At 31.9% G+C, this 14,102-nt stretch overlaps 1 protein-coding gene across 1 annotated transcript; it reads right to left on the bottom strand.

Moving 5' to 3' along the window:
• Positions 1–5,593: 5,593 nt before the first annotated feature.
• On the bottom strand, positions 5,594–9,240 carry LOC124847961 (2-alkenal reductase (NADP(+)-dependent)-like). Its single transcript, XM_088098777.1, has 6 exons — positions 9,157–9,240; positions 8,823–9,069; positions 8,057–8,234; positions 7,057–7,223; positions 6,271–6,353; positions 5,594–6,138 (listed from the first exon to the last, which is right to left on the bottom strand). The coding sequence occupies exons 2-6, from the start codon at positions 9,045–9,047 to the stop codon at positions 5,760–5,762; spliced, it is 1,032 nt and encodes a 343-aa protein (XP_087954903.1). The 5' UTR covers positions 9,048–9,069; positions 9,157–9,240; the 3' UTR covers positions 5,594–5,759.
• Between the last annotated feature and the right edge of the window lie 4,862 nt (positions 9,241–14,102).

Genomic DNA, 14,102 nt, shown 5'->3' with positions numbered 1-14,102 from the left:
GACAATGTAGAAAGTTTAAAAATGACTTAATGGGAGATCTCAAGTTGATGATAGCTCCTCTCTCTATTAAAGAATTCCCTACTTTAGTAGAGAAGGCAATGGTGATGGAGAACTTAAAGGGAGAAATGGAAAGTCAGTAAAGACAACAACAAAAGGTGGGAGGATCATCTAGGTCCAAACCTATACATAAGGAGAGGAAGAAACCATATTCTAGGACTTAACCTTAAGAGACTAAAGGGTTTTCTTCTCAGGAACAATTTAATCTATCCCAAGTTCAATGCTTTTAGTATGAAGGGCCAATATAAGGAATATGTGTCATCAGTTGGTAATGTTAGGAGATGTTTCAATTATGGGAAAAAGGGGCATTCAAAGATTGTTCTTCTAATAAAAGCACTCTACCAAGACCTGCAACAGTGTTTCAAATTCAATAGAAGAGGAAAGGTGATAGATCTCAAGCTTCAGGGAGAGTTTATGTCATGACAGGGTCGAGGCAACCGGTTTAGGTAATTTTATAGTTGGATGTTATGAGATAGCTGGTAAATTTTTATTCGTGTTATATGACTTTGGAGTGACACACTCCTTTCTATTAGAAGTTTGTGTTAAAAAGTTGAGTCTACCAATGTAAGAGTTGTAGTACGATCTTGTGGTATCTACTCTAGTCTCTAGTTTAGTTATGATGTTAGTATTGTGTGTCAGATGTTCAGTGATAGTAGAAGGCCGTAGGGTCAAGGTCAACCTTATATGCTTGCTTCTATAGGGTTTGGATGTTATCTTAGGAAGGGATTGGCTATCTGTCAATCACATTCTTATTGATTGTAGTGAAAAGAGGTTGTTGTTCCCTAGCTTAGTAGAGTATGTGGTGTTGTGTTCTCATCGAGTGTTGCAATAAATCAAGAAGGGGTCCTAGTGATTCATCATCTTAACTCATTTGGAAGTTGAGAAAGGTGATAGAAGTGTGGATATCTTTATAGCAAAAGAGTTTGGAGATATCTTTCCTGAGGAAGTATCAAGGTTGCCTTTTCAGAGAGAAATGAAATTTTCTATTGATTTTGTGCCAGGAATAGCTCCTTATGGTATGGCTCTAGCAGAGTTGGTAGAGTTGAAGAAGTAGATAGAAAAATTGTTAGAAAAGTAGTTTTTCCAGCCCAATGTGTCACCATGGGGAGCCCAAGTGTTGTTAGTAGAAAAGAAAGACGTAGCTCAAGGTTATGCATGAATTACAAATAGTTGAATAAGTTGACTATCAAGAACAAGTACTCCCCTATCGAGGATAAATAATTTGATAGATCAGTTGCATAATGCAATGGTGTTTTCAAAGATTGATCTAAGATTGGGGCACCATCAGATTTTGGTCAAGAATGAAGATGTGCAAAAGATATCCTTTAGGTTCATATATGGACATTATGAGTATGTAGTTATGCTTTTTGTTGTAATTAATATTTTTGTCTTTCCTAGATAAGTTTGTTGTGGTATTCATATACGACATACTATTTTACTCCAAACTCATGAAGAGCATGTTGAACATCTTAAAGCAGTGCTTGGCATTTTGAGAGAGAAGAAGTTGTATGCCAAACTATCTAAGTGTGAGTTTTTTTATGATGGAAGTGCAATTTTTAAAACTTATGATATAAGCTCAGAGAATATTTGTGCATCTGGCCAAGTTGGAGGCCCTGTTTAAATGGGAGTGTCTTAAGTTTGTGTCAGAGGTACAAAGTTTTATGGGTCTAGCTAGTTAACATTGGAGATTCATTGAAGTATTCTATAAGATGGTGACGCCCTTGACTATATTACATATTTACAAAAAGTGTTTAAAATAAAGAAGAAGACTGTGATTTTCCACAAGAGTATAATCCTTAAAGCTCCATCTTCTTCTTCCATCTTCTTTAACCATGGCTCTTTATGAGAGATCTAATGTCTTCTAAGGCATAAGGGAAAGCAAGAACAAGCTTGAAATTCCTTCTTCTTCTTTCAATCTCCTAACCTTAGCTTAAGTTGACGCTCCCTTCGTGGATCTCCATTTAGTTCCCAAAACAGATTCCATCATTTTGTGTTATGATCTGATGGTGTTTTGAGGTTCAAATGCAGAGTTTGTGTACCGGATGATGTTGAGTTGAAGAGTTTGATTCTTGAAGAAGGACAAAATACTCGTCTTGACATCCATCCCGATATGACCAAGATGTATTAAGATTTGAAGGATTCTTTCTGGTGCTTAGGTATCAAACATGATGTATCTTAATTTGTAGCTTCTTGTTTAACTTGTTAGAAGACAAAATTGGAACATCAAAGACTAAAAGGGATGTTGCAACAGTTGAAGATACCATAGTGAAAATGGTATATCATAGCTATGAATTTTGTTACCTATTTGCCATAGTTTGTGAAGGGTAATGATGTTGTCAGGGTGATAGTAAATCATTTAACAAGGAGCATTCATTTTCTAGCAATTAATATGAGGATGCATGGTCAAACTGACATAGTTGTATATCAAGGAGATAGTAAGGCTGCATGGGTTGCCTTCGAGTATTGTGTTAGACAAAAAACTGATTTTTACCTCTAGATTTTAACAGAGGGTACAACATTCTTTGGGTAGCAGGCTGAGGATGAGTTCAGCTTATCATCCTCAGACAGATGGACAATAAAAGAGATTAATTAAGTCACTTGAAGATCTGTTGAGGACATTTGTATTAGATCATTTGGGTGGATGGGATGAAGTTATGCCTTTGATGGAGTTTATCTACAATAACAATTACCATATCAGGATGGATTCATATGAAGCTTTATACGACAGAAGGTGCAAAACCCCTTTATGTTGATATTAGGATGGAGAGGCTATATTGGTAGGGCCTAAGTTGTTGAAGCAAACAACGAAAACGATGAAAAAGATACAAGAGAGGATGAAGGCCTCGTAGAGTCGATAATAGTCTTATGCTTACTAAAGGAGTAAACCTTTGAAGTTTGTAGTTGGAGTACATGTTTTCTTGAGAGTAACCCAACCAGTAGTGTGGGAAGGGTTATTCATTTGAGAAAACATTCTCCTAAGTTCATTAGTCTATATCAAATCTTGAGAAGAATTAGACCAATAACTTATGAGATCGCTTTACCTCCTCAGTTAGCCAACCTTCATTTGATTTTCCACGTCTCTTAGTTGAGAAAGTATATGCTTGATCCTTCTCATGTGCTAGAGGTAGAGGACAAGTCAGAGAAGATCTCTCATTAGAGGTGCCACCTTTTGTTATAGGGGATCGCCAAACGAAGCAACTTAGAGGAAAATCAATCAATCTAGTCAAGGTAGTCTAGGACAGGAAATTCAGTGACTCTACATGGGAGTTAGATGAGAATATGAAATAGTCAGACCCATATATATTTCCTAGTAAGTTAAAATTTTTGAAGTAAAAAAATATTATATGGAAGAATGTAAAAGTCTAGAAAATTGTGTTTTAGAATTGATATTGTGCTTAAAATGATGAGACTGAATTATTTTAATATTAAAAGTAAAGGTATAAATGTAAATTTTATAAAAGAGTTTCATTATTTTAAAAACACGTCTTCTCTCTAGAAACTTTTTCCTAAAACCCTCTTTTTCTTCTCTCTAAGATTTCTTACAATTCGTTCATCTTTCTAAAGATTGGAGATCGTAGTATTTCTCCTAGTTGTGAGTTCATAAAAAATAACTAATCAATTTCTTCAACGGGATAAGTTGGTTTTTTTGTCTTGGTCTGATGGTTCTTCTGCTACATATGGCCCTTGTTGGCTTGCATGTAGTGTTTGTGTTCTTCTTCTTAGTCTTTGTTGATTAATGGTCCTAATGGTGTGTTCTGATCATGCTTGTGTTATTCATAAAGGTAGTTTGAGTTACTTGTGCGTTTAAGAGTGTTATAGGGGTCAATTGTTATGTGTATTTTTATGAGTTCTAGTACTTTATATATTGAACTAGTATTTGATACAATTAAATTGTCTTATGATGTTTCTTTTGTACACTAACTTACACTATTTTCTTTTCTTTTATATGTTGTTGTGCTTTTACAATGATCACATCTCAGTACGAAAAGATGATGAGTAAGGTGTTGATATGTTTTTTGTAGAAGATAAAAAACATAATTGTATAACTTTATCCCGTAGATATGTATAAGAATTTCTTCATTTTAAACAACTATTGTAGTTTCTCAATTGTTGATTACATATACTATATTATTATAATTATTAAATGGATAACTATATCAATATTTTATATATATATTTTTTATCTATTTGTTATGTATTATCAAATTTTTATAATATTTTATTTAGTAATTTTATACTATTAAATGAAATGTTACAATACCATATGGACTATTTGTATATAAAAGATATATCCTTTTCTAGAAAATACTTTTTTATTCAAAATACTTTTTTTACATGTTTAAATTCAAGCAGGATAGCAAATACGATAGAAAGTTCATTTGGGCTTTGTAAAAGGAAAAGAAAAACGTACCACACTTTTTTCTTTCTTTATGTCAAATTAATCATGTGCTATTATAAGCTTTTTATTTAATTCTATTAATTTTTTAAGGATTTAATTAATTTATTTATTTTTACTTTAATTTTCCTTTTTTTTTCAATCTTTCACTTTTTATCATTCCATTTGAACAAATACTCAGAATAAGTACTTATTTATCTATAAAATGTATCATGTCAAACAACCTTTTTAATAGTTTCTCTCAAGTTTTTTCTTTCTGCACCCGAAAATTACTAATTGTATCCCATAGTAACAAGATAAAGGCTAAAATATTCTCTTTCATTATATTATGTCATCATTGTCTTCACTACATCATGATTGCAGCTGTTCTTTGGTTCTCCATTGCAGAAGAAAAAAACAAGAAAAATGTCTCTTCCAACAAATGACATATGAAAATTATATTATAATTCAATATTCATTTATCACGTGAAAAAAACACTCTTATTAAAGAATATTTTCCATAAATCTCATAAAACACAGACACAAAACATATTCAATTCTAATTTTTGTAATGTGACTTAATTTAGAATAATTAAAAATCAATTTTAGATCATACAATATAAAATTTTAGATTACACAAGACTAATAAAAAAGCCAATTCCCAATTCTAACTGCAGGAGTTAAGTCTTCAATCCCTTCTTAAATATCTATGCTCACTTTCAAAAATATCTATGAAGACAAGAATTGAACAAACATCATCAAAAAGTGCATAGCTTTTTGGGAGGGACACACTTGTTCCTGGATCAGGCTAATGATGACCATGTTTAAGGCTCTGCATGAATCTTTGGGGATAAGTTTGACCCCACTAAGGACCCAAAATCTTATTTTGCTGATACTGTCATGAAGAAAATCACAAGCAGAAAGAATCATTAAACAGTTGAGTGAGGATGATTACAAAGGTTATGCAGAGATAGTTAAATTATGATGAACAAAAAACCATAAGAGAAGAAACTGATAACATATCATCCTACTTTAAGATACTTTACTAATAAAGTATCTAATTTATAAAATACTAATAGTTTTATGATAATAATAATTTATAAGTTTTTATTATTTTTAAATATTGTCGTATCAGATATTGGCATAATAGATAATAACACATAGAGAAACAAAATGCTTTTATTGAAGAGGAAAACAGCAGATTACATTGATACTACAGAGAGCATCATCATACAGCAAAGGTTATATAAAGACTGTAAGATTTTAAACAGAAGATCCAAAAGTAAAACTGATAACTCAACAGAGAACACAAAAACCAAATGCTTCTCTATTCATGAGAAACAACAAGCACTTGTTTTCCAACATTGCGGCCACTGAAAAGGCCAACCAAAGCTGAGGGACCATTCTCAAGACCCTCAGCAATGTCTTCCACATACACAACCTTCCCTTCTCTGATGTTAGGCAGAAGAAAATCCAAGAATTTGGGATATAGGTGAACCCAATCCATGAAGTTAAAACCTTGCAAACGAACCCTCTTATATATGATTTGTGCCAAATTTGTTACACCTTCATGTTCAGTAAGATTATACTGTGAGATCATTCCACAGACAGGTATGCGACCATGGAGTCTCATGTTCAGGAGTACAGCATCAAGTGTCTTGCCTCCAACATTCTCAAAGTAGACATCAATGCCTTCTGGAAAGTGCCTGATTTGTATAATTACATACATTAGTCACTACAGCAGCACCATGTTTTATTACCAGGAACAGTAATTTAAAGTTTTGATGAGCATAACAAAGTGAGATCTAAATATCTTTAGAATACTATTGAGTATAGACCTTTTCAAAGCTGCATCAAGATCAGGCTCTTCCTTGTAATTAAAACCTCCATCAAATCCAAATTTATCAGTCAGTAGATCCACCTGATTATGCAAGAAATTTATATTCAAGTGAAAGGACTAAGTATTTTTCTCTAATAAAGCATAATTTATTTCAGGATATATCAAGAAGTGGACTTTAAGTCTAACTCAACCTTTTAAAAACAGTTTATAAAATGGAGTTTGCATTCACTTATATACTGTTAGTTAGCCATGTGAGATCTCCAACATGATATGGTCACCATAATCCTTTACCATATTCTTTTGGTATCAGAATTTAGAAGAAAAACAAGTGCTAATGTTAATCATGGCACCAATCATTTTTGTAAATCCTTCTTTTATTTTCTGATGGAAGCGAGTTGGATTCCAGTGTGAATACAAGTGCAAATATAGTAGTGTTTAACTGAATTCATGCATAGAGTCATAAAGAAATTACTTTTACTGTTTATCCATGTGCTCCAGAATAAGATGTTTTCTGCATTTTAAGGCACCAATAATCTTTGGAAATAAAAAAAAAATGGATGCAAGATGTCTCAGTTTTCTTTTCATTGAGAAGTGGTTGTTTATAAAAGATAAATTGCTCAACCTAAAAACTCATCAGAAACAAGACAAACAGGCTAACCAAAATAGTAGTATTTCTTGAGCAAAAAACAAAAGAAATGTTAGAAACAAGGGAACAGATAAGGAATAGGTGATGCTGATTTATGCAGGATTGAGGTATACCTAGCTTAAACAATTACAACAATACCTTCTCTTTAGATCCAGCACTTCCAACAACATAACAGTCATTCAGTTTGGCAAATTGCCCAACAAGTTGACCAACTGCACCAGAGGCAGCTGAGACAAAAACTTTCTCTCCTTTCTGGAGAGAGCCTACTTCAAATAGCCCTGCATATGCAGTCACTCCTGGCATACCTGTGTTACAATATCCAAGAACAAAACGTTTAATATTATCAAATCCGAGCTCAACGAAATCAAGAGAAAGCATGTATAGAGTCAGAATATTAAAAGCTAAAAAGTGTAATATAAATTGATAGAAGTAGATCACAGAGTTGTAGATGCACAGCAATAGACCTATAAAAGAATTTAGCAACAACTTCCAGATGAAATAGAACCATGATACAATGTTTGTTCTCTTCAGTATCAAAGCTGATCAGCCAACAAGTCTCCTGAATCAGTGATCAATAGCCAATAACGTTGACTGAACAAAAGAAGCAAACGGAGAAGGAAATAGGAACAAACAGACAGAAAACCAAGTCCTACACATCATGTTCTTCTATGATGCTTAACCCTTAATACTAAACATACAAGAATAAAAGGGAGCTGATTACAAAGATTCTTGCTTGCATGCTTGCCTGGATATAATATAACTTCATATGATGAAGAAACAGAATGCATAATTTCAAAATATAACAGAAAATATACATACTAAAACTGAGAGATTACCACCCATACAAGGCTGTAACAGATATATAAAGGCAGTGAAGAACTGCACTTTCAGTTCCAAATGAGAATAGAGGCTTTCCTTTTTTTTCTTCTAAATTTTCTCTTTTGAAAGTTCTTATGGAGAACCTTGTCCAAACAAATCCTTACACCGTGATGGTTAACCCCTTTATCCCAATGAAACTTAAAAAAGGGTAATCTATTCATGACAAAACTTCAATAAACCCCAACATGCAGTTCATAATGATATCAATGTCAAATGCATCATTCAAAGACAGTGTAAGTTGAAATTACAGAACACATACCAAGAATTCCAGTGTAGTAGGTAAGTGGAACATCAGTGTGCTCAATTTTGAATAGTATTTGAGCAGAGGATAACAAGCTATACTCTTCCCAATTGGTAAATCCCCACACTAAATCACCTTCCTTATAATTTGGGTGTCCAGACTCCAACACTTTAGACACACCATATCCTGTTAATGGCTGCAATCACTAACACTAATCACCGGAAGCAAAGATACATTCTTCAATTGCAGTTTCGATCATGAACATTCTTTGATTAACTTCAATCTCAATTCAAAAGGTAAAGTGAAAAACTAAAACAATAAGAGCAAATTATTGCATGTGTAGTAAAGAGTTTTTACAGTGTGATTCAATCATACAATTGCCTTACACAATAAATTTCTTAACTTTCACAACAGCTAGCTCAAAACTCATAATCATCACCAACTCCAATTGGTTGATGGTGTGAATAGCGATTAAACTCAAAGAACAATCTCAAAAACTACAAATTTTAAGAATTTTAAACACAAATTGCAAAACCCACTTCCTGAAATGCATTGATTCCATCTGATTATCAAACAAAATATTCACAACTCAAACCAATTAAAACCTTTCAATTACACAAACCGGTCCCGATATCATGAACATGCCAACAACATCATCTTTCAAAGATTAATTCACATAAACAAAACCCATATATGTATCTAAAAGTCCATAAACAAGAAGTACATTATTTAACGAATCAAACTGCATAATTTGCAGCAACAAAAGGAAAAAAAAATTACTTACGGATCCAGGAGTGTAGGCGCGACTATTGGGGGATCCTTCTGGTTTGCTCATGAGATTCCTCATGTAAGGGTCACAGGACAAGTACAGATTTTTTAGCAGGACATGATTGGAACCTTGTGGAAGCTTCAATGTTATGGTACTTTCGACAATGTTCATGTCGGATTCTTTTGGAAAACCTGTGACATGGTCCCTCAGAAGCACTTGCTTGTTCCTCACTTGTGTCATCTTCTTTTACTTAGCTGGGTTTCTGAGTTTCAATTCAGTTCAGTTTATAGACAAAAGGGTTCAAGGAAATCATAAAGAAGAAAATTATCCTAAACTGAAAATTACTCACCAATGATGATGTTGCTGACAAAAGAGTTTCTGTTTCTCCATTATTACCCTTAAATGAAGAAAACATAAGTGACAGTGACACTGTTTTCACCATGGAAATTTTACATGCTTCATTTCATTCTACAAACTTAATTCTGAATTAAAATAAATTTAGATAGACATAGTCTTAAATAATTAATTTAACTATTAACCAATTTATATTTGAATTAATATCCCAAATACAGTTTTTTGTGATCTTGATGTATAATTTGGTTTCAAATGATTCAAAGAATTAGACTTTCGACAGAAATTATAAAAGAAAAAGAAATGTATTTTTTTGTTGATTGAACAGAAAAGGAAATTTATATTTTTACTTTTTCTCAATTTCCTTCAAAATTCAATTTATTTAAAAAGATAAGATATAAAATAAAATAATTTTATAATTTTATTATAAATAATTAATTAAAATTTAAAAAATAAATATAAAATTTAAAAAATAAAATAATTTGTCAATGAAAATATATTTACATCAAATATAGTTATAAAATAATTACAAAGATAATCTTCCTTTAGTAAGTATAAATGCATAAGTCTGTAATTTGATTTTTATTTACGAAAAATCACAATAATAAACTAATAATAATTTACAAGTTTTTTTTATTAAGTAACTAACTAGGTCACGTACAAATCTCTTTCCAATTTGATTTTCATCAAATTTACACATATCTCCAATTGCTCTTTGAATTTAATTCAATTTAATTATTACAGAGAAAAGGTTCATGAAAATGATGAAAGTGACAAATGATTCCAAATTGAAAATGATATTAGCGAGATGATTTTGTTGGACTTCCTTTTTCTGGAATAAGATTACCTTTTCCACTGTTTAAACGTGAAAAACGTGATAATGGATAACGTGAGAAAGGAAAGCACGATAGTGATATTGGTTTTATAAACAACCCATCTATGGTATTTTACCAAATACTTATAACAGGAGGAATTACATAATCATAAACATAAACAAAGTCTATATTAATCTAATTGTAAATAAAATTACAATAATATTTCAAAAAGAATTTAGTTGAGATCAAAATTAGTATATTAAAATATAAGTTTTCTTTATACAAATTCTAAGAATTATAGTACTTTTGTTTCTTTAAACTAGCTCCAACTGTTATCATTTACTCATATAAATTATTATGATCAAGAGACAAACAGATAACATTACTATACATAAAAAAAAATCTATATACTAAACCAGAGATAATTCAAAACTTGTAAGTTTTAAATAAAAGATAACAATATTATAAAACTTATAACTTTGTTATTTGCAAACAATCTCGGACAATTATTTTAAATTGTCAAATCTTCACAAAACATTAAAAAAATATCATTACTAAGACTTTTGAAGAACTTGTGTTATTAGTAGTCTAAGATTTTACACCTGCTATTGCTTAGTCACTTTTCCTTCACTGAAATTATACACTACATAAAAAACTGAATTTATTGATGGTTAGCAGCTGTGGAAAACGGAAAACTGAAAAATTTATTGATAATGATTGTTTTTTTTGATAAATTATCGACCAAAAAAAAATTCTTCAATAAAAGTGTTATCGGTAATATATATCGTCTGTTAATAATTATTGAAATATTTATTCATTCATAATATGACCAGTACGGGATATCATCAACATATTTATCTATTGGTAAATTCAAATTCCATACCAGTATAATGACTATATTTTCATACCACACATTGAATCCTGGACATAAACTAATACAATACCAATTAGACAACAAAAAAGACAATCAAATCCGAGATGACATTAATACAATACCACATAAACATCACATACATGTTTATAATGCACTTCAAACAAACATAGAAGTTTTAAAAATATGTTTATAAGTGATAAAGTCTTAATAATCTACATAGTTATCATAATTGTTTTCTTCTTCTTCGTCATCCAATTACTACTGTTGTGAATGTGGCTGGACTAGGATGGGTTAGGCTAGATTGGGTATTTGCTAGGACGGTGTTGGTGAACTGAGGCTGTTGAAGACAACTCTGTGCTTCTAGAGACAAAGTTTATTGGTCCATATAGTTGTCTTTTATTTTTTTTCACTGACAACGTCAACCTAACATTGTGTTCTAATGATGTCATCCTCACTATTATGTTCTTCTGATGCATCAGGGCATGACCCTTGCTTAGATCTGACTTATGAGAGCCTACTTGAAAATTCTTCATGTTAACGATTTTGCAAATTGTCAGTAAAAGAAAGAAGTTTAAAGGAAACAATAGTATAAGTTTAAAGTTTAAAGCAAATAATAGTAAAAGTATTTGCTTACATGTGTCCTCTGAGACCTTTCATCAATAAATTGGATAAATCCCTTTCAAAGATGAATTTGTTGAAATACCTCATCAAAGTATACAACCTGTTCCAGCTCTTGTACTTGTAAGAGAATATAGGGTTATATACATACATCAATTTTAAAAGACATAACGTTATATCAGTTATATCATAATGATAACAAAAGGAAACAAGGTTTATATCATAGGAATGACATGCTTATGAGTGGTAATGAATCACCTTTTTGTAGGGTTCCAACCTTTTATAAAGCTCTTTTCTTTTGGATGATAGTACATTTTTTCTCTACAATGTAGTAGATGATGAGCCGGGATTAAAAAAAATAGCGAATGCCGGATCAACAAAGGAATCTTGGGAGATATTAGAGGTTGCGTATACAAGTGACAACCACGTTAGACAAGTCCGAAAACAAGCTCTTAAAGGAGAGTTTGAAAAATTGAAGATGAGGCCCAAAGAACATATAATCGAGTACATAACTTGGGTGGAGAAGGTGGTCAACCAACTTGGCAGGAATGAAGAACAAATGCCACCTAGCCGGGTTGTGAGAAAAATCTTGAGATTCCTCACAAAAGATTTTGAAAGTATCGTGTGCACCTTCGAAGAATCGAAGGACTTGTTAGTTCTCAAAGTGGATGAACTTGTTGGGTCATTAGAAGCCCACAAACAAAGAAGAAGGAGTTGGGATGAACGTGTTGAATCTTTTGATCAAGCACTACATGCACAGTTTGACTCGAATGAAACTTAGATTACTCAGAGACGATGTGGATGTAGGCGAGGTAATTTTTAGGATGATAGTAAAGAGCAAATCGATCAGAAGAATTTGCGTGACTGAAGACAAGGTAAAGGCTGAGGGGATCAGTTAGAAGTTGGGTGTTTTAAGTGTGGCAAGTACGACCACTATGCAAACGAGTGCAGATCGAAGAAGTGCTACAACTCTAGTAAGATTGGCCACATTGCAAAGTATTGCAAGGTTGAGACAAAGGGGAAGGAAGAAAATCTCCTTACTAAAGATACAAAACAAGAGTGTGAAATCTTCTTTATGACAAAAAGGCTCAAATATAAAGAGTGTGAACATGGAGAGCTAGGTTCCAACAATGGATGAAGTAATATTGGTAAATGGTGCGACAAACATGAAGAATAAACTCAAACAAAAAAGAAGAAGAGATTCATCAGATAGGGAAACTTCTGGATGAAGCTAACGAGATTATGAATAAACAGAAGACAGAGCTTGAGGAGCTTGAAGAAGACAACTGTTGAAAAGGAGGAGGAAACATCTAGTGTTCTTGAACTAGATGAAAACGGGAAAGAGGAAGATGAAGATGCTGAGAAGAACTAGGGTGTGAGATGCTCTTATACTGAGATGACAAAAAATATGATGAGTAAAATTTCAGGACAATATTAGGTTGGCCAATGTTGTTGAGAGGTCAGCCAAGATTATTGAGAAGCCGTCTAAAGTCAGAAACGAGTTGGTTGATGTTACTGGAAAGTTGGGTAGAACAAAGAACAAGTCGTCCAAAACATTAGAGAGTTTAGTTAAGGTGAAAGACAACACAACTAACATGAAGAAAATGAAGAATCCAAATTTGGTTGAAAGAAGCAAGTTTGATATAGGGTCATGCACATGGAAAACCAAATAAAGGATGAAAAATTGAAGTTTATGAGAATTTTGTTAACTTAAATTAAGAAAATGGTGTTTTTGTAATTTCCTTTGCTTTTATTTTTGCGGAGCAACAAGGAGGTTAGTTAGGCTTGCGTTTTAGTTTTTATATTGCTAGGATATAAATTTAGTTTGATACAAGTATAATTTTTTTTCGTTTTATTTTTTTTGTTGTGTTTTTAGTTTTATTCTAAGAGATTTAGATGGATGTACACAACTACTTTAAATCGCTTGCTTGTGTACAATGAAACTAGCGCATATTCTACCGAGTAAATATATTTTTGTGTGTGAGGCTAATTGCTCAAATCTCAATATCTTCAAACAATTTCTCACCAAATTATCACAATTCAACACATTCAAACAACAACAAACCAAAAACTTTAAAATTTTACATATTTAACACATATGACTTCACCAATTGTAGTTAAAAATTCAGGGTTCTACGTTCTTCCAACAACTCTAACCACAAAAATATTTTTGGTTTAGTGATATGAACATACCTTTGAAATCACATAAAAATAATTTAAGGGAGTTGTTGTTACAACCACATGCAATTATTGACATAATATTCACTAGTATATACCATTACGCTTAGAAGGTAATTTCAATAAAAGTCCAACTACTTATTATTTTAACTATTGTTACGTATGAATGACCATGAAAATATATAAGTCACTAAAATTATTTTAGATGACAAATACTGTAAAAAATATTTAAATAACAATGAATTATAGAGACTAAAAGTAATTAGTCTGTATGATAATTAATTTAAATACTAATTTATATTATAAGAAAAATTTAAAATTTTCATGCTAAAAATTCGTGAAAAACATTCAAATTTCCTGAGTAATAGTGTTTCGTTCACGAACTCTGAATAATATGCTCATAGAAAACGTTTTCCATGGATTTTTATTTTTTGTGGATAACTTTGGACAGACAATTTT

Source organism: Vigna umbellata, chromosome 9, assembly GCF_029865625.1.
Source record: "Vigna umbellata cultivar VRB3 chromosome 9, Vumbellata_1.0, whole genome shotgun sequence".
Taxonomy (NCBI): Eukaryota; Viridiplantae; Streptophyta; class Magnoliopsida; order Fabales; family Fabaceae; genus Vigna; species Vigna umbellata.
The sequence above is the reverse complement of the archived record's forward strand: the minus strand, read 5'-3'. Positions and strand labels throughout refer to the sequence as shown.